Genomic DNA, 26,217 nt, shown 5'->3' with positions numbered 1-26,217 from the left:
GTTCACCAGAGTGTCATCCCAGTTTCACGGTTACTCAGATGTTCGATGGTCACGCAGTTAAACCACTGGCTGTGTCTTCAGGCGCAGCAGCGGATCAGTGAAGCCGGCAGTGGGCGTATTTTGCATATTTGAGCACAGCCACTGTGTACAAAGACGCAGCAGCTATTCTATTCCATAAATCTCTGAATCAGGCCCAAAATTTCATCAAATGCCACCAAAAACATTTTCTTACCCACTAACATATGTTCTTTTATCTCCAGTTGAATTACAACAGATAATGATGAAAATAAGGAATTTATTTTAGATATAGTAAAGTGCTGCACAAAGACAGAAAGTGTATTGTTTAATTGAATTTAATTTGAAAATGTGTGTTTCTATTTTTTATAAACTGTTTTTGGTGCGATGTGCAGGGTTCTTAGGGATCCCTGTTTATTATACTGGGGGCATATCGGTGATGAAGTTACCACCCCAGGAGCCCAAATCTTTTCAATTATCTGGGACATTTCAGCTCTATTCAGCACGAGGCCGATAGCTTATTAAAGCGGTTGCCCTTATTTTTAGAGGCACCAGACCTTCACTGACAACCCTGTCTAGCTGCTGGCTGTTTGTGAATGTTGGAGGTATTTGCTGCCTAGTTTTTAATAATGAAAAACTGTAAATGTCAATCATTTGCCTAGTATTTAGTCACATTTGTGTTTTTCCACCAGAAGAGATTACTAGTCACCTCTGCTCGGACCACAGATGCTGCAGATTCATTAATAATATTTTAAATTATTATTATTATTATTATTATTATTATTATTATTATTATTATTATTAAGTTTTCTTTGGCTGCATCAGTCATTTAGTGTAAACTGCTATTCTCATCATAACCTTATTTACAGTGAACTAAAAGGTAACATTAGTTTAGTGTTTAGCAATAAAATGACCCCAGGAGAATCGTCATGCATGGGCTACACAATGGAAGCAGAATCACTCAGAGACAACTTGATGCATGCTACATTTCTTTGGTGCAGCAGGTGGTATTTTCTACTGAAAAAGCAATAAATTAAATTGAGATTCCGCGTACACTTAAGGCTAAAAGGTTTCTTGGTAACTAATTTTTTAAATCTAATTTACTTCAGATTTACTAGCCCTAAGTAGTTTATTCCCACATCTAGGATAATAATGTTTAATCTCACTAATGTCCTGGAAGAATAAAATGGAGTTATCAGCATTATGCTGATTAGTAAAAGAATTAGGTAGTATAAAAGTATCATTTCAGTACACAACAATAGCAAGAATCAATATGTGTTCTAAGGTGGTGTTCCCTATGTGTTGGGCATTACAGACAAGCATGTAATGAAGCAGACCCATGGTCCGTAGACCAAATAAAGTCAGCAGTCTTATTAGTTCACCAGAACCTGAGGATGCAAGTTAGACCTTTGTTTACAAAATGCTGATACTGGTCACCCATTCCAGCTGGTTACCCATTCAAGAAGAAGTGGGTGACAGGACCAATGTTCAGTATGGCTACTAACATAATTGTAGCCAAATTGGATGATATTCAGCTCCCTTCTGCATGACTGGGGCTTCTTAGTTGCTCTCAAACACACAGACCAGTGGTGTACTGACAGCATGTACCAATATGCCTAATAATGATGCCCTCAGTTCTTTCAGATTGTCATAAGGCATCATGGTGAACTTGCACATTAGTAAAAGAAAGGATTTATTAAGTTCTGCAATTTTCCTTTTCTGCTCCAGTGGATGAGATAAACAGTTAAAATACCCATGCTAAATTTTTATATACTATTTTTATTTATTAAAATTGCTAAACATTTCATACATATAAGGCCCATTGGAAGACATATTCACTGGATGAGCCATCTTCATTGTTAAGGTGGATTATTCAAAAGCAATGGGTAAAAAGAAAGCTAATTCAGTGTCATTTTTTATTTTATATAAGAGCAAGTTTACCCTGTAATCCATCATTGTTAAATGATTAAAACACTGAGTTTCCATCATGGGTTCTCCTCTACTAAAGATTTGGCTTTGTAATGCAGCTTCACCAGTAGCAATTTGCTGCTTTTTATATACTCTCTTAATGAATATTTGCCTTCAGTTTATTATTTACCCACCTTCCAAATTACATTCCCCTTTTAAATGGTTATTTATATATATAAGGATTAAATCTTCAAAGTTTTATTTTGTGATGTCGTCCAAATCCATCCAGTGGAAAGCCCAGAACAGGCTTCCCTGGGTCAAACTATTGCCCTGCGTACACCAATGAGAGGTCCGACCTCAACCCCATAGTATGTCTTCTGAGATCAAGGGCCAAATGTAATAGGGTGAGAGTTTAGAAAATGTGAGAGTTTAGCAGTAAACTCTCACATTGGTCAAGATTTATCTTCAAAATGGGAAAACATCTGGAGGAGAGTTTAAATCGTGAGAGTTTTTGGAATCTAAATACATGCGAGTTTGCATATTTTCGGACTCTTATTACATTGACTGAGTTTAAAAGAGTGAGAGTTTACTGCTAAACTCTCACATTTTGTAAACTCTCACCCTATTACATTTGGCCTCCAGTGTTACCACTCTGTAAAGTTTTCATCCAAATCTATCCAGTGGAAGGTTTAGAACAGGCTCCCTAGGTCCAAACAGGCTCCCTAGTTCAAAGTTTTACCCGCCGCAATTCGCCATAAGGTCTGACCAGGACCCCAACCACTCTATTTTTATCCAAATCAATCCAGTGGAAGGCCCAGAACAAGCTCTCGGGTCAAAGTTCTTACCAGCATCCCCGGGTCAAAGTTCTGCCCAGCAAACACCAACGGGAGGTCCAACTGGGACCTCAACCCCCTATATGTCTCCTGGGTTACAACTCTGTAAAGTTTTCGTCCAACTCAGAATGGGCTCAGAACAGGCTCCCCAGGTCAAAGTTCTGCCCAGCGTACAAAAACAGGAGGTCCAACCGGGACCAACCTAGTATGTCTTTTGGGATCCAATATTACCCCTCTGTGAAGTTTTCGTCCAAATCCATCCAGTGGAAGGCTCAGAACAGGCTCCCCAGGTCAAAATTCTACCCAGCATATATATCAATGGGAGGTTTGAATGGGACCCTAACCCCCCTAAAACCTGGCCAGGATCCAACTGGACCACCTCGCATTGGTTTCATCCCAGTCGGTGCAGGGGCAGTGGCGGATCCAGGGGGGGGGCAATTGGAGAGATCGCCCCCCCCTAGCACAGTCCGTCCTGCACTGAACACAGTGCAGGCTGTGTGCAGGGCCGGATTATAGGATTGCGTACGTCCCTGGGCCTCCACGCACTGTCCCCCGTCCCTGGCCACATCGGAATCTAAATTTTTTTGTATGGAGCATCTGCCGCGGCCCATGATTAAGCCGGAAGTTGGCTCTGCCCCTTTTTAAAAGACCCGTGAATCATGCCAGCGAGTGACCAACTTTTGCTGCTGCCTCCTCGAGTAATGTGACACTCAAGAAATGTATGTGTACTGTATATATGTATGAGTACTTATACATATGTACACATATATATTAGGGATGTGCGCCGGACCATTTTTGCCGGATTTGGATTTGGTTCTAATTCGTCGTCCGGCTTTGGATTTGGATTTGCCAAACTGCGGTGATTGGCTTTGGATTTGGATTTGCATTTTTTGCCAAAATTCGCAAAAAAATTTAAAATTACATAAATTGGGCTTTTTTTTCTTCCTAGAGTGTTATTTACCTCAATAACATTAATTTACAGCCATTTACAGTCAATTTAGACCACCTCAAAGCTTAAATTATTGTTTTCACCATTATTGGCCAAGGGTTGCAGTGAGCTAACTGGTTACCAAGCGCCAGGGCAGCGGCGCAGTGGCACAGACACCACAAAGTCACGGTGCTTGTATACACAGAGGGCTAAGGCCCACAGAGTCACTAGGCTTGTATACAGTGGGCTAAGCCCAGTCACGGAGCTAGTATAATACACACAGTGGGCTAAGACCAGTCACGGAGCCTGTATAATACACACAGTGGGCTAAGTCCAGTCACGGATCTTGTATAATATTATAAATACACACAGTGGGCTAAGTCCAGTCACGGAGCTTGTATAATACACACAGTGGGCTAAGTCTAGTCACGGAGCTAGTATAATACACACAGTGGGCTAAGTCCAGTCACGGAGCCTGTATAATACACACAGTGGGTTAAGTCTAGTCACGGATCTTGTATAATACACACAGTGGGCTAAGCCCAGTCACGGAGCCTGTATAATACACACAGTGGGCTAAGTCCAGTCACGGAGCTTGTATAATATAAAAACACAAACACAACACACACCACAAAGTCACGGTGCTCGTATACACAGAGGGCTAAGGCCCACAGAGTCACTGGGCTTGTATACAGTGGGCTAAGCCCAGTCACGGAGCTAGTATAATACACACAGTGGGCTAAGTCCAGTCACGGAGCCTGTATAATACACACAGTGGGCTAAGTCCAGTCACGGAGCTTGTATAATATAAAAACACACAGTGGGCTAAGTCCAGTCACGGAGCTTGTATAATACACTCAGTGGGCTAAGTCCAGTCACGGAGCCTGTATAGAACACACAGTTGGCTAAGTCCAGTCACGGAGCTTGAATAATACACACACAGTGGGCTAAGCCCAGTCACGGAGCTTGTATAATACACTCAGTGGGCTAAGTCCAGTCATGGAGCTTGTATAATACACACACAGTGGGCTAAGCCCAGTCACGGAGCACACAGTGGCAAGAACTACTCTCTCTAACTGTAATCTAAGTCTAGTCTCACTTTTCCCCTCTCTATCACTAACTAACTAAGTGTGACTGTTCCGTCTGACACAGTCACGCGAAATGGCGCCGACAGCCAGGCGCCGCGCCTTTTATGGAGGCCTAATGTCACCCGGCTCTTGCGAGGTCTCGCGAGAATCCAACGCCGACCGGGTGACATTCGGCCTCGAGGTGGAATCCGAGTCAGGCGGGAACACCCGAACTTGCGTTCGGGTGGACTCGGATTCCACCTGTTAGGAGCGGTTCGGATTCCTCAGAATCTGAACCGCTCATCACTAATATATATGTGTGTGTGTGTGTGTATATATATATATATATATATATATATATATATATAATGTTTGTGTGTGTGTGTATATATATATATATATGTATATGTATATATAGTACACATATATGTGTGTATATGTGTATATATTAGGGATGTGCAGGCTCGGTTCTACTCGGTTCCGTTCGGTTCTTTTTACCGGATCTTATTGGGTTTCAGCTGTCACGAGTTTTGGATAGCCAATAAGATTCGGTAAAAAGAACCGAACGGAACCGAGTAGAACCGAGCCTGCACATCCCTAGTATATATATGTATATATATGTATATATATATATATATGTATATATATATATATATACATACACATGTGTGTGTGTGTGTGTGACAGTGCAAACTGTAAGCTACAATGGGGCAAGGCTTAATGCGATTACACATTCCCTGCACAGCACTGCATAATATGCTTGGGCCTATATTACTAAAAAAAAAAATATATATATATTAGGGATGTGCGCCGGACCATTTTTGCCGGATTTGGATTTGGTTCTAATTCGTCGTCCACCTTTGGATTTGGATTTGCCAAACTGCGGTGACTGGCTTTGGATTTGGATTTGGATTTGGATTTTTTTACAAAAATTGACAAAAAAAGCTAAAATCACATAAATTGGTCTTTTTTTTCTTCATAGAGTATTATTAACCCCAATAACATTAATTTCCAGTCAATTTAGACCATATCACACCTTATAATATTGTTTTCGACATTATTGGCCAAAGGTTGCAGTGAGCTGACTGGTTACTAATAGGGGTGTGCACCGGCCACTTTTCGGGTTTTGTGTTTTGGTTTTTGATCTGGATCTTTCTTCATGTTTTGGATCTGGATTGGTTTTGCCAAAACCACCCTTCCGTGTTTTGGGTTGTGGGTTTTGTGTTTTGGATCTGGATTTTTTTGAAAAAAAGCATAAAAACAGCTAAAATCACAGAATTTGTAGGTTTTTCTGCTCCTATGCTATTATTAACCTCAATAACCTTAATTTCCACTCATTTCCAGTCTATTCTGAACACCTCACACCTCACAATAGTGTTTTTATGTCCAAAAGGTTGCACCGAGGTAGCTGGATGACTATGCTAAGCGACACGAGTGGGTGGCACAAACACGTGACCCATCTAGGCGTGAAACTGCAGTGGCAGACAGGATGGCAGTTTGAAAAACTAGGCCCCAAACTGTACATAATGCAAAGAAAAAAAAGAGGTACAAGATGGAATTGCCCTCCCACTCACCCTTATGTTGTATAAACAGGACATGCACACTTTAACAAACCAATCATTTCAGCGCCAGGGTCTGCCACACAACTGTGGCTGAAATGATTGGTTAGTTTGGGCCCCCACAAAACAAGCTGGCAATTAATCTGTCCCTGCACAAACTGGCTCTACGGAGGCAAGATGTCATCCTCATACTCCTTATCCACCGATTCCTCACCCTCTTCAGTGTGTACATCCTCTTCCTCACAGAGTATTAATTCGTCCCCGCTGGAATCCACAACCACAGGTCCCTCTGTACGTTCTGGAGGCTGGTCTCCCTGGAAGAGTTGATAATTCATTTTATGAACATCATCTTCTCCACATTTTGTGGAAGCAACCTCCTACGCCTTTCGCTGACAAGGTTCCCGGCTGCACTAAACACTCTTTCGGAGTATACACTGGAGGGGGGGCAACTCAGGTAAAATAGAGCCAGTTTGTACAGGGACCACCAAATTGCTTCTTTTTCCTGCCAGTACAGGTACGGCCTGTTTGACATGCCTACTTGGATGCTGTCACCGATGTAATCCTTTAACAGACAGACGCACGCTTGTCGCTGCTGCTTTGAGGATGCAAGTGCGGCTACAACCCACACAATTCACAAAGACAGAAAAAAGAATATTTTTATTGTTTGTGTAGCACACTTTGAGGGTGTCACCACCCTTTAACAGACAGACGCACGCTTGTCGCTGCTGCTTTGAGGATGCAAGTGCGGCTACATCGCACACAAGTCACAAACACATTAAAAAAAAAGTTTTTTATTTTTTGGAGCACTTTGAGAGTTACACCACCCTTTAACAGACAGACGCACGCTTGTCGCTGCTGCTTTGAGGATGCAAGTGTGGCTACAGCCCACACAATTCACAAAGACAGAAAAAAAAGAACAATATTTTTATTGTTTGTGTAGCACACTTTGAGGGTGTCACCACCCTTTAACAGACAGATGCACGCTTGTCGCTGCTGCTTTGAGGACAGTATCATATGCAGTGACAGTAGACTTGTCAGAAATTGTTGGCACGTCCTTCAGTCCGGACCAGATGTCCAAACTAGCCCTTGACTTATGACACAGGCGCACGCTTGGCGCTGCTACTATGTTGATGCACGTGCGGCTACATCGCACACAAGTCACAAACACATTAAAAAAATAGTTTTTTATTTTTTGGAGCACTTTGAGGGTTACACCACCCTTTAACAGACAGACGCACGCTTGTCACTGCTGCTTTGAGGATGCAAGTGCGGCTACAGCCCACACAATTCACAAAGACAGAAAAAAGAATATTTTTATTGTTTGTGTAGCACACTTTGAGGGTGTCACCACCCTTTAACAGACAGACGCACGCTTGTCGCTGCTGCTTTGAGGATGCAAGTGCGGCTACATCGCACACAAGTCACAAACACATTAAAAAAATAGTTTTTTATTTTTTGGAGCACTTTGAGAGTTACACCACCCTTTAACAGACAGACGCACGCTTGTCGCTGCTGCTTTGAGGATGCAAGTGCGGCTGCAGCCCACACAATTCACAAAGACAGAAAAAAAAAGAACAATATTTTTATTGTTTGTGTAGCACACTTTGAGGGTGTCACCACTCTTTAACAGACAGACGCACGCTTGTCGCTGCTGCTTTGAGGATGCAAGTGCGGCTACAGCCCACACAATTCACAAAGACAGAAAAAAGAAGAATATTTTTATTGTTTGTGTAGCACACTTTGAGGGTGTCACCACCCTTTAACAGACAGATGCACGCTTGTCGCTGCTGCTTTGAGGATGCAAGTGCGGCTACAGCCCACACAATTCACAAAGACAGAAAAAAAAAGAACAATATTTTTATTGTTTGTGTAGCACACTTTGAGAGTGTCGCCACCCTTTAACAGACAGACGCACGCTTGTCGCTGCTGCTTTAAGGATGCAGGTGTGGCTACAGCCCACACATTTCACAAAGACAGAAAAAAAAAGAACAATATTTTTATTGTTTGTGTAGCACACTTTGAGGGTGTCACCACCCTTTAACAGACAGACGCACGCTTGTCGCTGCTGCTTTAAGGATGCAGGTGCGGCTACAGCCCACACATTTCACAAAGACAGAAAAAAAAAGAACAATATTTTTATTGTTTGTGTAGCACACTTTGAGGGTGTCACCACCCTTTAACAGACAGATGCACGCTTGTCGCTGCTGCTTTAAGGATGCAGGTGCGGCTACAGCCCACACATTTCACAAAGACCGAATAAAAAAGAACAATATTTTTATTGTTTGTGTAGCACACTTTGAGGGTGTCACCACCCTTTAACAGACAGACGCATGCTTGTCGCTGCTGCTTTGAGGATGCAGGTGGAATCTAGACGGGATTTGGAACCGGAGACACACTACCTCCATCAATTGTCTAAATCCCACTGCACTAATGGCGGATACCGGACGCACGTCTAACACCAACATAGCAGTCAAGGCCTCAGTTATACGTTTTGCTTGAGGATGACTGCTGTCGTACTTCATCCTCATCGCTAGGGAATGTTGGAGGGTCAATTGTTTAGTAAAAGTAGTGGTGTTCCTACTTCCTCTCTGGGATGATGAACAACTCCCAGCAGCAGCAACAGCACTAGGAGGAAGTGGTTCTTGATCTTTCCCTATTTTATTTTTATCGGAGAAAGTTTGGTCCTCCATTTATGTTATATTGATATATACGTGCGGCTAAAGCGCACACAAACACAGAAAATATTTTTTTATTTTTGCTGGAGAGTAGTGCACTTTGTGGTTTACACCACCCTTTAAGAAATGAGCCAGCCGGCTCTTTACTTATGGGACACAGGCGCACGCTTGGCGCTGCTCCTTTGTTGATGCACGTGCAGCCACAGTGCACACAATTCACAAACACAGAAAATATATATTTTTTTGGTTTGGAGTGTACTTTGGGGGTTACAGCACCCTTTAATGGTCAAGCCAGCCGGCCCTTTACTTATGACACAGGTGCACGCTTGGCACTACTTTGTTGATGCACGTGCGGCTACTGCGCACACAATTCACAAACACAGAAAATATATATTTTTTTGGTTTGGAGTGTACTTTGGGGGTTACAGCACCCTTTAATGGTCAAGCCAGCCGGCCCTTTACTTATGACACAGGCGCACGCTTCGCACTACTTTGTTGATGCACGTGCGGCTACTGCGCACACAATTCACAAACACAGAAAATAATTTTTTTTTTGGTTTGGACTGGAGTGTACTTTGGGGGTTACAGCACCCTTTAACGGTCAAGCCAGCCGGCCCTTTACTTATGACACAGGCGCACGCTTGGCACTTCTTTGTTGATGCACGTGCGGCTACTGCGCACACAATTCACAAACACAGAAAATAATTATTTTTTTGGTTTGGACTGGAGTGTACTTTGGGTTTTACAGCACCCTTTAACGGTCAAGCCAGCTGGCCCTTTACTTATGACACAGGCGCACGCTTGGCACTACTTTGTTGATGCACGTGCTGCTACTGTGCACACAATTCACAAACACAGAAAATATATATTTTTTTGGTTTGGACTGGAGTGTACTTTGGGGGTTACAACACCCTTTAACAGCCAAGCCAGCCGGTCCTTTACTTATGACACAGGCGCACGCTTGGCACTACTTTGTTGATGCACGTGCGGCTACTGCGCACACAATTCACAAACACAGAAAATAATTTTTTTTTTGGTTTGGACTGGAGTGTACTTTGGGGGTTACAGCACCCTTTAACGGTCAAGCCAGCCGGCCCTTTACTTATGACACAGGCGCACGCTTCGCACTACTTTGTTGATGCACGTGCGGCTACTGCGCACACAATTCACAAACACAGAAAATATTTTTTTTTTTGGTTTGGACTGGAGTGTACTTTGGGGGTTACAGCACCCTTTAACGGTCAAGCCAGCCGGCCCTTTACTTATGACACAGGCGCACGCTTGGCACTTCTTTGTTGATGCACGTGCGGCTACTGCGCACACAATTCACAAACACAGAAAATAATTATTTTTTTGGTTTGGACTGGAGTGTACTTTGGGTTTTACAGCACCCTTTAACGGTCAAGCCAGCTGGCCCTTTACTTATGACACAGGCGCACGCTTGGCACTACTTTGTTGATGCACGTGCTGCTACTGTGCACACAATTCACAAACACAGAAAATATATATTTTTTTGGTTTGGACTGGAGTGTACTTTGGGGGTTACAACACCCTTTAACAGCCAAGCCTGCCGGTCCTTTACTTATGACACAGGCGCACGCTTGGCACTACTTTGTTGATGCACGTGCGGCTACTGCGCACACAATTCACAAACACAGAAAATAATTTTTTTTTTGGTTTGGACTGGAGTGTACTTTGGGGGTTACAGCACCCTTTAACGGTCAAGCCAGCCGGCCCTTTACTTATGACACAGGCGCACGCTTCGCACTACTTTGTTGATGCACGTGCGGCTACTGCACACACAATTCACAAACACAGAAAATAGTTTTTTTTTTGGTTTGGACTGGAGTGTACTTTGGGGGTTACAGCACCCTTCAACGGTCAAGCCAGCTGGCCCTTTACTTATGACACAGGCGCACACTTGGCACTACTTTGTTGATGCACGTGCGGCTACTGTGCACACAATTCACAAACACACAAAAAATATAATTTTTTTAGCCCTTGGGGGGAGCACCCCTGATGGACAGAGCACCCCCTGGACAACACTACAGCACCCCTTTAGGACTGGGACACTGCACAGGACTTTGGAGTGGACACAGCCCCTATGGAGAACTGACTGCACAACACAGTCCAGCCAGCCCCTATGGACTTTGAAGTAGTGGACACAGCCCCTATTAACAACAGCAGCACAGCACAACACAGCCAGCCCCTATGGACTTTGAAGTAGTGGACAACAATAGCACAAGCGCAGCACAGCACAGCACAGCACAACACTACTCTGCACTACACTACACTACACAGCCCAGCCAGCCCTAACTCCCACCCTCCCTCTTCACTGTCCACAGCCGAGTGAGAAAATGGCGCCGACGCGGGTACCTTATATAGGTTCCAAAACCCACGAGACTCGGAAGGCGGGATGATGACGTTTTGCCTCGATTTCAGATCCGAGTCAGGCGGGAAAAGTTGAGCCTGACTCGGATCTGCCTCGGATAGGGGGGGCTCGGGGGGGTTCGGATTTCAGAAATCCGAACCCGCTCACCCCTAGTTACTAAGCAACAAAGCAGCGGCACAACGACACAGACACCACAGTATAAAGCACATCTATGACACATTGCCACACAGCAGTGGCAGAAATGAAAAGTAATGCACCCACCCAGTGGGGTACGGCCAGCAGAATCACAGTACTTGTTTAGATAGTGGGCTGCGGCCCAAAGAGTCACAGTGCACAGTCTTATTCACATTACACCGCACATAGGGCCTGATTCACATTACACCATAATGTAGTGTTTCTTATTTATGTTACGACACACAGTAGTGCCCCTTTTGCACAATGCCCACAGTAGTGCCCCTTTTACACAATGCCCACAGTAGCGGTGTCCCTTACACAATGCCCCCAGCAGTGGTGCCCCCTATGCAGTCCCCTTAGTAGTAGGATCCCCTATGCAGTGCCCCCAGTAGAATGCCCCCCAGTAGTATGCCCCCCATTAGCAGGCCCCTCCAGTAGTATGCCCCCCATTAGCATGCCACCCAGTAGTATGCCCCCCATTAGCAGGCCCCCCCTGTAGTATGCCCCCCATTAGCAGCCCCCCCAGTAGTATGGCCCCCCCAGTAGTATGCCCCCCCAGTAGTAGGCTGCCCCAGTAGTAACCCCCCTGTAGTATGCCCCCCCTGTAGTATGCCCCCCCAGTAGTAGTAAGCCCCTGCCCAGTAGTATGCCCCCCCAGTAGTAGTAAGCCCCCCCCAGTAGTATGCCCCCCCCAGTAGTATGGCTCCCCCAGTAGCAGGCCCCTCAGTAGTATGGCCCCCCCAGTAGCAGACCCCCCCCAGTGGTATAGCCCCCCCCAGTAGCAGGCCCCTCAGTAGTATGGACGCCCAGTAGCAGACCCCCCCAAGTAGTATAGCCCCCCCCAGTAGCAGGCCCCTCAGTAGTATGGACCCCCAGTAGCAGACCCCCCCAGTAGCAGACCCCCCCAGTAGTATAGCCCCCCCAGTAGCAGACCCCTCCAGTAGTATAGCCCCCCCCAGTAGCAGGCCCCCCCAGTAGTATGGCCCCCCCGCATCCCCAGTAGCAGACCCCCCCCCAGTAGCGCCCCCGGCCTTTGCACAAGTAAAAAAAAAAAAAAAAAAAACCTACCTGTATCCCCGCTCCCGCGCCGTCCGCTCTGCTGTTACACGCTGAGGAGGGAGCCGGGAGACGGAGCTCATGTGTGAGCTCCAGCCGTCTCCCTCCGTGCAGCAGCCAATGAGAGTCTGTGTGACTCTCATTGGCTGCTGTAACAAACACACAACTATCACAGCGCTCTTCCCTACACAATAGGAGCCCTGTTGTTGGATTCTCTAGTGAGAATCCGACATCAGGCGGCCGCCGTTCGGGGATCCGAGTCAGGCGGTGAACACCCGAACAGGGTTCGGGTGGACTCGGATCCCCAATGTTCGGAGGGGTTCGGATTCCACAGAATCCAAACCGCTCATCTCTAATATATATAATATATATATATATATATATATAACCCCCCCTCCACACACACACACACACGTTTGTTGCCCAGGGGCCCCACAGACCTTAATCTGTCCCTCACTGCCCGCCCCCTATCTAGCTGCACTGCGGACAGATGATGTGTGTCGCTGCTCTCCCGCCTCCTCCCTGTCCCAGCAACAGTGTGCGCTCCACTTTTTGTTAATTAGCCGGGCCGGCCAATTTCGCGGAGGGGAGCCCGGGTTGCAGGAGCTTTGAATTTGTTGCCGCACGGCCACTCAAACGTTCGCAGCAGCCCTTGAGAATGGCAGATCTGCTCTCATTGTAGTCACAAGCCAATGAGAGTGCGCGGACCGGCAGTCATTGCTGATTGGCTGCCGGTTCACAAGCTCCTATTGGCTCGCGTCCGGGAACCTATCGCCCCCCCTAAAAGAACAATCTAGATCAGCCCCTGTGCAGGGGTGTCCGAATGCATAAACGGACAGACAAACAAACAGACCAATGAATTTTATATATAAGATATGTTTGTGGCAGGGCATGCTGGGATGTGTAGTTCCACAGCAGCTGGAGGGCGGCATAGTGAATATCCCTGCTGTATTACTACAATTTTGGGATTTCTTTTTTACTAATTCTGCACTTTGCTTGTATCTGAGTTTTTGTAGCACTGATATAGCACGGTGTGCTGGCTCCATCATATGCTGTGTTGTAGCCTCCAATTTCATGAGTGTGTGAGCTCTGGTGTTATGAAAAACCAGCTTCGGAAGCTTTTATCTTTTTACCTACAAATAACCAAAGTGTCAAAATAATATTAATTCACACTTGCAAACTCTTCCGGATCATCCTACAATAGAGTAATTAAGGGTGACTGTCCTAGCCTCCTGACAGAGTTGGCCCATCCCCTGCATGCTGCCCACTTCCTGATTTAAGTTTGCAGCCCTGGGGTTAGATGACGTGATTCCCATTGAGGGGTTTATGCATCAAGCAGTGAAAAGTGTGGAGAAGTGGACCAGTGGAGAAGTTGTCCATAGCAACCAATCAGCTTTGAAGTAGCATTTACCATCTATAAAATAATAGGTTGGAGCTGATTGGTTGCTGTGGGCAACTTCTCTACTGGTCCATTTCTTTACACGTTTCACTGCTTGATGCATAAACCACTGAATTGCATCATCCGAGCCCCACTCCCCATTGTAAAAATGCTGTGAATTGTGGTTTTAAATAGAGGTAGGTGGGGCCATGATGACGCGCAGTCAGGATCACTACATCTTTTTTAAACTTGTCCAAGCTTTGTAAATCTTACAGCTTTTTCACCAAAGAATTACAAATAGTGTAATCTTCTTTATCATATGTATGTATCTATTTTATAAACAGATTTTTGAGTTTGTTCCAATCTTTTTAAAGCTGTTTGTAGATTTCCGTGTCAGAATGGTGGTGTCTGTGAAAGACCAAATGCTTGTTCATGTCCAGATGGCTGGATGGGACGGCTCTGTGAAGAACGTACGTATTATGCCCTCTTAGTTTTACTATTTGATAAAATAATCACCTTATGTACTAACATACAGTATATAAACTGCTGGTGAAAATGTGTGCTCATTCTGTGTAAGAATTGAACTGCAAATCAAACATACTGTACAATGTGAACTTTAACTTAACTGGACAAAATAATAGGACAGACTATGATAAAAATCTAACATCCAATTTATTTATCATTATTTTGTTGTTGAATAGGATATATTATTAATATTATACATAAATAATTTACAGACACAATTAATTGATTTAAAATACCAATAAAAATTAATGAAAACTTAAAAATAAATATGTACATAATCATTAAACAATAAATTGCATGAGGTACTACAAATAATTAAATATAATATTGAGACTATATTTTATGTAAAACAGTAAATGATCATATAGTTGTGACCATATATTGAAAATAATAATGCATTCAACCCCAATAAATAATTAAACTATATCAAGCATTTTATAGTAAACCTAGTATAATCCAAATATATAGGGCCAAATGTAATAGGTTGTCTGTTTTAGTATATTGCGAGTTTTGTGCCAAACTCACAATTTTTCACAACTCTCCAATGTAATAGGGTGTCAGTTTTCCAAGTACCAAGTACTTGCATTTTTTCAGAGTTACTAAAAATCCCCATTCTCAAAATCGCATCCAGATGTTTTCACATTGAAAACAATCAATTCTCCCAATGTAATAGGGTTCAAGTTTTAGACTTGGAAAAAAAGTTTACCAAAAGTCCCCAAACAATAGACCAGCTCAGGATAGCAAATATATCCTGAGCAAATCAGATTAACACAGAAACATGCACATATCCATGATATACGTGCATGTTTCTGTGTGTACTAATGCAAAATTATAAAAAAAAAAATGATGTGCAGCCCTCCCCTCCAAAAGCATAACCAGCCCCAGGCTTTATAAAGCCTGTCCTTGTTCTAAAAATACAGGGGACAAAATGCGTAGGGGGTCCCCTGTATATTAAGAACCAGCACAGGGCTTTGCCGAGCCAGCCCTGGTTGTGGAAAAACAGGGGACAAAATGAGTAGGGGTCCCCTGTATCGCCATAACCAGCACCGAACTCTTTCTAGCGGAGGGGTAATGACACAGCCAGGGAAAACCTTTCACCGGTTTCCTCGGCCAAAGCATTACTCCTGACCGCTAGTCAGCCCAGGCCGGGGATCCCTGGGGAGTTGGGGATCCCCCCTCCAATAAAGGAGTCCCCCTCTCCAGGGCATCCCAAGCCTTGGCTGATAGGCGGTGGGTGCCGGGTTGATAGTGTTATTGTGTAGTGTAAAATAGATGTTTAAATATTGTCTTTAGCTGTGGTACTACACGTACCAGCAAGCCTCCCCACATGCTGGTACTTGGAGAACCACAAGTATCAGCATGCGGTGCATTACGGGCCTGCTGGTACCTGTAGTTCCACAGCCATAGAAAAACATCAAAAAACACAACACACACCGTGACTGTAAAAGTTTAATATAACATACATGCACACTCACACTCACTAACACACATACTCACCTAGTATCCCTGATGCCATCATGTCCATTTGTCCAGTAGATAATCCATAGGGGTACCTATAATAAAAAAATCCATACTCGCCTCTCCTAGAGTATGCGTAGTTCAGGTCCTCTTTGTTCCAAGTAGGCATCCAGGGGGGTTAAATAAAAACACGAAAATACCCGAAACCAAGCCGGACTGAGCAAAGGTATGTGTGTGTACACATACCTTTCCTCCGCGTGAATGACTGGGGCCCACATGCACCCCGTCATTGCAGGAGCCGCCAGCCAATCAGTGGGCATCTCCGTCAGAGCTGCTCACTGATTGACTGTGTGCGGTCAGCCTGTCTCCTCCATAGACTTCAATGGAGAGAAATCTCCATTGAAGTCTATGGTGGGAACCATGACATTGTATCCAATGATGTAACTACAAGGTTCACCTCAAATGTGGAATTTATCATGAACAATTTTATAAATGTGCTCCTTTGTAACTTTTTTGTTTTAACTATTATCTATTAACATTTTTAAGGTTTGTGCCAGTTAAACCATGCAGCATGCTTATTATAGTGCCATCCAGATAAACACACATTACAAATCACATCTATATTGTCAATAGCAAAGTTCTCTATATTGTGGTCTGATATGCTGAAGGACAGTACAGCAATGTATTTTAGAGCAATGAACTGTTCATGTGCATCATATCTTAGCAATGATTTAAACATGAAGTGACAGTTTGCAAAGGTTGCAGTAAACTATTTTAGAAGTGATTCCTCATAAAGGGAGCTACAACATATTTGGAAAGAAACAAATCAATGACTCCACTACAAATTCCATATTTATTGCAAGTAACTGCTTAAAGTCAGTGTAAAACTTCTCCATGGAAAAATAGGCCCAGTTTCCCAGTGTGTATGTTTATTTACTTTTACATAATGTATAAATTACTAACAAATGCATATTCTGTTTCCTCATAAAGACAGTTTGGAATTACTAAAAGTAATTTCGGAATCTGCAGATTTGCAGGTCCACAGTGAAAATGCCACTCTGTGACGTCATGCAGTTATTTCTGGACACATGCCCTAATATATATGGGAAGTTCATGGGCTGGCACATGAAGATAGCAGTGTCTGCAGGGAGTGCACAGGTTGAACCTGAGTGGATTGTGGCAGGGGCAATTTCAAAGAGGAGGGGGCCTCCGTTTGGGCCCCCTTCTCTTTGTCAGCGCACTGAGTGCAGTAGATTATGGCTTAATGCCAGAAGCTACTGTGCATGTCTCCAGGAAAATGGAGCCTGCACCTTTTTCACATCTTTTTTGCGCAGGTTCGAGTCACCGGGAAATTGCCCGCCGCCATTTTCCCAGTGATTTTTTGCTGCTCTGCAGCGCCGGTCCAGCGTAGCGGAGCAGCACACCGGAATCTGTGGAAAGGTAAGTATAGTTAAGTATGGGTGCAAGGTGTGTGGTGTGGCCTCCCTGTGGGCCACCCTGGACCTTGCACCTGTTATAAAGACGCCCCTGGATTGTGGAGCTGCAGATCACCTAGCAGATTGTGGTCTAGGTGCACTCATTCCCTTCATATTGCACCATCATGCAAAATGTAGATTTCTTATTGCTGGATACTCACTGAAATGAGCTGGAGAGGAGAGAGCACAATTATGGTGGCAGCCCTGGATTATTAGGGATCAATATAGATTTTGCCTCCTGTAAAAGGACTTGTACTTTCAGGTGGGACTCCTCTCATACTTTCTATTAGGCAACTTTTAATTTAAAATAATTAAATGCTCATGACTATACAATAGTGTCATGTTATAAAGACAGACCCAATCTCAAATAATGTTACAATCTACTACTAGATATGTTTTGAGCATGTAAAATAGTGAATTGTGTTAATTTGGGCATATGAAATGATTTCAGTGAAGTGAGTGTCTTAATGAGGTATCCCTGGGTTAGTAAGACTTGTACTCCAGAGGTTCTTGTTGTGCAAAGACTGGGCATTGCCCTACGGGGTACCTTTTGCCTCAGGCACACTAGGTAAAGCATAACGTATTTGAAAGAATTCACAGTACTGCCTATATTGTAGCTATATATTCATAACCTCCATGAACAGTTCCTGGTACTTGTATGGGGCACAGCGACACCCCATTGTGATTATCAGGCCCCCAAGGAGATGCCATGCTGCCACAAAGTGGTACTGGAGGTGACATGTCTACAAAATAGTGTGGGCATGTATATGCCTCAATGGCTGGCCAGGCCCCCTGATAGACATGTACTTAGCAGCACCAACATCCCCCTCTTGGCATCCCTAAATATGTTACAAAGACAGTCCCACAGTTACTGTACTTCAATGAGCTGCATTTGAAGAGAAATTTATTAAGGTAGAAAGGGGTTAAGACAAGGCTTTGAAGTGACATCTTTATGTTTTTGATCATGGTCATTTTAATTTAAATAGTGAAATATGCTTTGAGATGTGTGCAGTTGAAAATACAGCTGCAGCATAGTAAGTGTACAGGCACATTTCTGTGCTTAGACTTATACACACAGATCAGCTAATAGTGAGTGGTGGATGTGTAACACTAACTATGTCATCTTAGTGTAAACTTCACATACAGAGGAATTACACATTAATGCATGAGAGGTTTTTAAATGCTGTTCATAATATCCCTTTTATCTAATTTAGCAATTTGCATCCTGCCTTGTCTGAATGGAGGCCGCTGTACTGCTCCTTACAAATGTGACTGTCTAAATGGGTGGACTGGATCTCGCTGTCATCTTGGTAAGAAAATTACACCATTCTTTTATCTCCTATCAAGTTATGTAAAGTAAACAAAAAGTATTTATTAAAGCATGAGCAGGGAGTCCCTGCCAGGGACATATTTCTTACATACACTTTTCGTTGCTGCTCAGCTCTCAGCAAAGTACGAGAGATTTTATACTGCATGTCATCTGTAAGTGAAAAGCCAGCTGCTGAGGGACCCCCACCAAGTATTCTTTGAAGTTAAAATCTCATCTGTCACTTTAGCATTACAAGCACTCATACAGTTAGTATTATCGTACAGTATGTGTATAGGGATATACCCATAAATAATAAATGAGGAATGTGCCCAAGGTTTACATAAGCATTTATAGTTGAACATATAGAATAAATATACCATAGTAAATGAAAAGTATTCTAATTTGCCATCCATTGTTTACGGTTTTGCACCTTTTTCTGTGTATTTCATTTGTACTGTACCTTTGTCCAACACTGGGTACAATAAAGAATATCTTATGTATACAGTTTAATCATTTATGTATTATATTACAGCTCAGTGTCTGTCGCCCTGTTTAAATGGAGGTAGATGTGTGAGGCCAAACAGATGCAATTGCCCTCCAAGCTGGTCAGGACCTGACTGCTCTAGGTAAGTATTGTCTCTATGTACAAATAATTTAGTGATGGGTATAATAGGTTCTTTGAGTAGTATCTGTATGGGGAGTGGGGGGTTAAAACTTTTGATTTAAACAGAGTGATGCCTGATCCTGAAAAGTAGTAAAATAACATTGAGTTGGGTGGCTATGTATGTTTCAAAGAACTTGGTGAACTGTTCTTGCTATATCTATTAAACAGGCCGATTGAACGATAACGACATCGTTATCGTTCAATCACTTGTTAATCATCCGCAAATCTGGCAGATTAAAGTAAAAAATTTCCAGCGATGCACGTGCCTGCTGGTCGATTTTGACATCTATCATCGCCCGAACATGGGGTGACTGTCTTGCTGTGTGCTTATAAATAGGTTGGCTACAAGAAAATGGCGATCGCTCTTCAGCACACACATGTACTGTAGTTAGTGTTTCCCCATGGTGAATAGAGGGTGATGACATAAATAACATCATCTCGCTATACTCAGTCCCTAGTTTTTCCCTCGGATTTGTTTTCGGGAGTCTGCAAGAACACCAACTATTTAGGAAGTCTCACAGATATTATAGGAAAATTGTCAAGTATGATTAAGCTTTAATGTTAACTCAAAATATTCAAGACCTGATTAATGTCTCTGGATGCCCTACGCCAATTCACATGTAGCCCCCAACCTCCCCCCCCCCCACACACACACCCACTTCACTCCATATTTACTTTTGGAGTCACAACAAAGGCAACATTTTACATACCTATATACTGTACAATATAGGGAGCATTCTGATATACAATACAGACTTGGGTAGCCATGAACATGGCAGGGATGGGTACACTGAGATATATGGACAATGGAGGAATGGGTACACTGAGATACAGTAACAAAGCTTAGAGAGAACTTATTCAGTAATGAAAACGGTATCCCCATAGGGGAGAAAAAAAACAGCCAGGGGCATGAACTTATCTGCATGTAGAGCATTATTTCCTATTTTCCTTTGAAAATCTCATTTGCAGTTAAAATATTTATTATATGCAGGCCTGGTATTAACCTATTGGCCCTATTAGGTTTGCTTTAGCAGGGTTCTATCTCCTATTCTCCATCACTGACCTGGCCATTACCTTTCTTCTGGCCACTTTTCCTCCTTCCCCATCTCGTTTCCTATAACTGTCTCCTTGCTCAAGACTGCTCTCTGCAGGCTCCTCCAGGCCATCACATCAGTGCTCATCAGCTGCAGCTATGGCTCACATTACATGTACAACATCCTCTGTGCTGTTACTGCTGTCCAGGGCTGCTGGCGCAGGCTGTTATTCCGCTCAGCACTGGGGAAAGCAGCAGCATCACAACATGTAGCCGTGTCATGGGTGGTCCCGTGGAGAAGGCAGGGATGACCTACAGTAACGGTGATCAGACACTAAAAATATTTGTTGATGAAAGGGATGGCTGGGGCCCAATAATGGCAGTAAGCACATCACAACCATCCATCTCTAAGAAGAAATGCTCACAGATTTCACTGATGTAAATTTGACAATGAAAAGCTTGATGTTTAAAAACATCAAGCTGTGAGAAAGGGTTAATTAGTCTATTATACAATTCCGGTAAATGATGTGAAACAAATTATATATGAAATGTAATTTTCCAGTTATTATTCACACAATCTTTTAGATATAGGCAAGGCTAAGTGATATACACAATATGGCCTATTCTTATCCTGTGCTTTATTATTCATTATTGTGAAATGCAATCCATGTTTCCTTTTGATGAGCCACATCTGTAGTTTTAATCAGATCCTAAATGTTTTTCCTTTCTTGTTTCTTTCAGAAAAAGAAAGAATGGATTTTCTCCTTTTTAGCATTTCAGATACTCCATTTCATCCAGGATCTGATCTGCAGTGCATTTTAATTCAGATTTGAATGCTATAATGTGATATATTTTCTTATGCTTGTGTATTGTTTTTTTTTTTAAAGTTCATCTGTATTTTCATATGCAAATGTATATTAATAATATGCTGCTCAAGGTTAAATGTTAATTGAAGAGGGTCATTGTATATATTTTCTCACCAATGCAGTTCACCTAAATAATATGTATAATTACATGGATTTTACTGCCTAAGGTAATTGTATGGAATTCACTTCTGATGGCAGATAATTAGTAAGCACACTCTGCATATTATTAATTGATGAAAAGGGTGTCTGTGTTGCCTATGTTAATATGATTTTTTTGTCGATTTAATGCCAAGTGTTAGCATAAAAACGGTTTATTTTTGTTTAATGTGTAAATGTGGTGTTGATGTGAGTTATAAAAAAACATAGCTTACATTACATTTTATAATAAAAAGTAATAACTCATTTGGTGTGAGCTGTTGTTTTTAAATGATCAGCACAATGTTGTATAATGTATAGTGTACTTCCCTGCTTTTCTTACCTTACAACAGGGCAGATGGGAAGGCAATTTAGGAAAAGAGGAATTGGACGAGTCTGAACTATGTGATTCCAGTCATCAAGTGGACATGGCAACCATGTAATAAAGACCCATACACCTCTGTAAAGGATGTGGTCGGCATCCTGGCGCGGTATCCCGGCTCCAGAATCCAGAACATCGGCATCCCGAAGGTAAGTATCTGGGATTAGGGGAGGGTTAGGTTTACTGTTTGGGGTTAGGCACTAGGGAGAGGATTAGAGTTAGTCACTAAAGGGGAGGTTAGGTTTAGGCATTAGGGGGGGAAGTTCAGTTTAGGCACATGGGGAGGTTAGGTTTAGGCACTGGGGAGGGAGGGTTAGCGGTAGGGAGAGATGGAGGGTTAGGGTAATTACCTTAATGGACTCGGGATTCTCACTGTTGAGATGCCACTGTCGGTATTCTGATCGACAGAATACCGACAGTGGCGGAATCGAGACCGCCGGGATCCCATACCCAACCCCTCTGTAAACTATGTACGGGTATGATGAAGCAATCCATATCATATGCCTTCTTGTCATGCCATTTGAAGATGTATAGTTTGCATATAATATACAGTACATAGTTTAACTAATGCATTTAGAGTTAAGGTGCGTACACACTGCACGATTACAATGTAGTAATCGTACAGTTGTTCCATTATTGTCTAGTGTGTACGCACCATTAGGAGTAAATCCAGTTAGAAGGTGCCATTTTACCCCATGTTTTGCTGCAGATGAAGGGAGGTAGAAATTTAAAGTATGCAACCGAATTTAGGGGCACATTCAATTAGCCACAGGGCTTGCAGCCCTGAGCTATTCAATTAAGTCTCACTACCCCACGGGTTAAGCCTCAAAGGGTGCACTTAATGCTGAATTTTCCTTGAAGCCTCATGAGCTGCAAGGAAAAATCCAAGTTAAATTCTTCGTCTCTGGCTAAATGTGTGGGATAACTTGTAGATTCTGGGCACTTAACGCAGCAACTATGGGTTAGCGCGTATTACCCGCAGGTTTAATGTGCGGTGAAAATTACTAATAATTGAATACAGTAGCTCCAGGCATTAAACCAAGAGCTTTACCTATGCAGTTAACACAGCAGGTAATTTAATTCCTCTTGTAGTGTTGGCATTGGGCACGTCCTCGCTCAGCTATCAATCAAAGTGTACAAAAGCTGCCCAGTATTTGTGTCCTATATTGAAAGTAAGACAATATTTTCCCAATATCCACAAAAATGGATTCATGTATTCATGTTGTTGGCCCTAAATTCTGAGCATACAACATATTTTTCCAGCTTTCAGCTGTCCAGTTTTGGTGGCTCTGTGCCCACTGTTGTTTTTTGTTCTTAGCTGAAAAGTAGAACCCAGTGTGGTCTTCTGCTGCTATTGTCCATCCACCTTTCTGCATACAATTGTTGTAACAAATGCATATTGAAGTTACTGTTGCCTTCATATCTGCTTGAACCAGTCTGGCCTTTATTCTCTGACCTCTATCATTAACAAGGTGTTTTGAAAACAGAACTGTAGATGTACAGTAAGGATATACACTACAGCATGAGCGGTTTCTGTTTTGTGCAGCAAACTCTAAAGACTGTGTGTGAAGATCCCAGGCGATCAGCAGTTTCTAAGATACTCCAATCACAGTGTCTAACAACAACAATCACTCCTCGGTGAAATACATTTTGTTCCCAATTCTTTCCCATTTTAGAGTTGATTGTCTGAACAACAACCAATCTGTTATGCATTGAGCTGCTGCCACATGACTGATTCGATATTTGCGGTAACTACAAATGTCCCTTGTCAGGACAGAATAAGCCCCCTTCTAGATATTTCATGCTCAATCTCCATGAAAATACTTTCAAAAGAAGTCAAGTTGCTTGAGTGAATGGGGAACTTGTTATCAGTCCTGCAGATGGGATGTAGTCAGGATCCCGAAGATCAGAATGCTGACGGTCACAATACCGACAGCGACATCTCGATGGTTACAATCCTGATAGCGGATCCCAATGGTCACAATACCGACAGCGGCATCCCGACGGTCACAATACCGACAGCGTGTCCGACAGCGACATTCCGATTGTCACAATCCGGACAGCGGCATCCCGATGGTCACAATACCGACAGTGGCATCCCGATGGTCACAATCCCGACAGTGACAAACCGATGGTCACAATCCCAACAGCGTCATCCGATGGTCACAATCCCGACAGCGGCATCCTGACAGTCACAATCCCGACAGCGGACTCCTGACGGTCGCAATCCCGACAGATTATAATGGTCGGGGGAGGGTTAGGCTGTGGGAGGGGAGAGTTAGGGTCAAGCTGCGGGACAGGACAGTTAGGGTTAGGTGGCAGGAGGGGTAGGTTAGGATTAAAGTAAGGATTAAGATTTGGAGTTGCCGTTGGGATGCCGCTGTTGGATTCTGACCTTCGGCATTGTGACTGTCAGGATCCTGTACCCAACCCAAGCAAATGATTCAATTTCTTCACTTCCTGTTCTTCTCTATTGAAGTTTGAACAGCCCTGGTCCTCTGGCTTATTTATTAGATATCTTATTATGTATTTTTTGTATGTAATGTTTTTTATACATGATATATATATATGATATTTTTATGATATTCTATAAGCAATTTATCTTATATTGAATGATTAATATTTGTATTTATGTATGTGCAAATTTATAATCTATGGGAATGTACTACCACCTCTGTAATATTGCTCTGTAGATGTGATAACTGGTTGCAAATTATGTTAAGATTAATTGCTCTCTATGTAGTTGGTACTATTTAATATTGTTGTATTAATAAGTTTGTTTTATATTGAACAAGCTGATACTGGTATGCATGAGTGCACTATTTAAATGCACGCGCCAATTGGGGGCGTGCATTGTTTACATCAGTAATACCGCCCAGTGGATGGGCCGATTGACTGTATGCTAGGTTAAAACTGATACCTAGCGTCACTAAGGCCAGCCCTCTGACGAAGTCACCTGACGAAACGCGTTAGGGTGTGGCCTTAGTGACGCAACTATAGACTGCCTTGCATCTCCTCCGGCCACCTCGGTCTCCATGGCACCGGCACGTTCCTGCTTTCTCTGGCGGCTTGGAGTGTGGGGTTTGTGTCTCGGAAATCCTCCTGGATGACGGTTGGCGCTTGCCTGGCTATTACATATTCTTGTCATGTGGTAATCAGCCCACAGCGTTTTTTCACTTGGTACGAGTACATCTCTTACTGTGATTTTTTTCTGCTAGCAATTTGTCTATTAAATACTTTTATGCATTATGGAGCGCCCCTCCTTGTTTTGTTATTACCCATATATATATGTATATAGTGTATATATATATATATATATATATATATATATACAGTATATACATACATATATATATATATATATATATATGTAAAAAAGAGGTGGGCACTCACCAATCAGTAAGGCATATTTTAATTACTCACGGATATCACATGAGTAATTAAAATATGCCTTTTACTGATTGGTGAGTGCCCATCTCTTTTTTACTTGTACTTTGGACTTTACCGTCTGTAATGGAGCACCCCTCATTATACACCAGATGATATCAGTGCAGCTTGCCGGATTGATATATATATCAGTCAGGTGCATAAATATTGGGACATTGACAGAATTTTCATATTTTGGCCTCTATTCCCCACCATAATGGCTTTAAAATGAAACAAACAAGATGTGCTGTAACTGCAGACTTTCAGATTTAATTTGAGGGTAATTACATCCAAATCAGGTGAACAGTGTAGGAATTACAATGGTTTCTATATGTTCCTCCCACTTTTTAAGGGGCCAAAAGTAATGGGACTATCAAGTCAAAAGCTATTTCATGGACAGGTGTGGGCAATTCCCTCATTATTTCATTATCAATTAAGCAGGTAAAAGGTCTGGAGTTGATTCTAGGTGTGACATTTGCATTTGGAATCAGTTGCTGTCGACTCTCAATATGAGATCCAAAGAGCTGTCACTATCAGTGAAGCAAGCCATCATTAGGCTGAAAAATCAAAACAAACCCATCAGAGAGATAGCAAAAACATTAGGTGTGGCCAAATCAACTGTTTGGCCTTCGTGTGACATGGTAATGGACAATGCTTCTAAGGCACTGGACTATCCTTCAACCTGTTCTCTTCACCTAAAAATACAATTTGAATGCTGTGTACACGTGCTCTTGTTTAGATGAATGGACATGTGAAGGGATAAAGCCCTGAAATTGAAACTGTCTCACCTAAATTGGGGCAATTGGGAGGAATGCATTGATACACTGGGGGGCATGCATTGATACACTGGGGGGCAGGTAATATAGTAAATACTAACTTTGCTGATGTTATACTGTATTTTGCCTTGAATAAAACAAGAGAAGAAAAATAGAACACAGATCAATGAAAGTTACATACAT

At 42.9% G+C, this 26,217-nt stretch overlaps 1 protein-coding gene across 1 annotated transcript in view; it reads left to right on the top strand.

Moving 5' to 3' along the window:
* The window catches only part of SVEP1 (sushi, von Willebrand factor type A, EGF and pentraxin domain containing 1), a 470,252-nt gene extending 448,548 nt beyond the window's left edge, over positions 1-21,704 (top strand). The window contains exons 47-50 of the mRNA XM_088461305.1: positions 14,360-14,455; positions 18,658-18,753; positions 19,285-19,378; positions 21,191-21,704. Coding sequence (XP_088317431.1) covers positions 14,360-14,455; positions 18,658-18,753; positions 19,285-19,378; positions 21,191-21,221 — 317 coding nt within the window. The 3' untranslated portion in view covers positions 21,222-21,704. The remainder of the gene's footprint in view (positions 1-14,359; positions 14,456-18,657; positions 18,754-19,284; positions 19,379-21,190) is intronic.
* The last annotated feature ends 4,513 nt before the right edge of the window (positions 21,705-26,217 follow it).

This window comes from Taudactylus pleione, unplaced genomic scaffold, assembly GCF_031769625.1.
Source record: "Taudactylus pleione unplaced genomic scaffold, aTauple2 ptg001032l, whole genome shotgun sequence".
NCBI lineage: Eukaryota > Metazoa > Chordata > Amphibia > Anura > Myobatrachidae > Taudactylus > Taudactylus pleione.
Note: the sequence above shows the minus strand (reverse complement) of the source record. Positions and strands in the feature narration are given on the sequence as shown.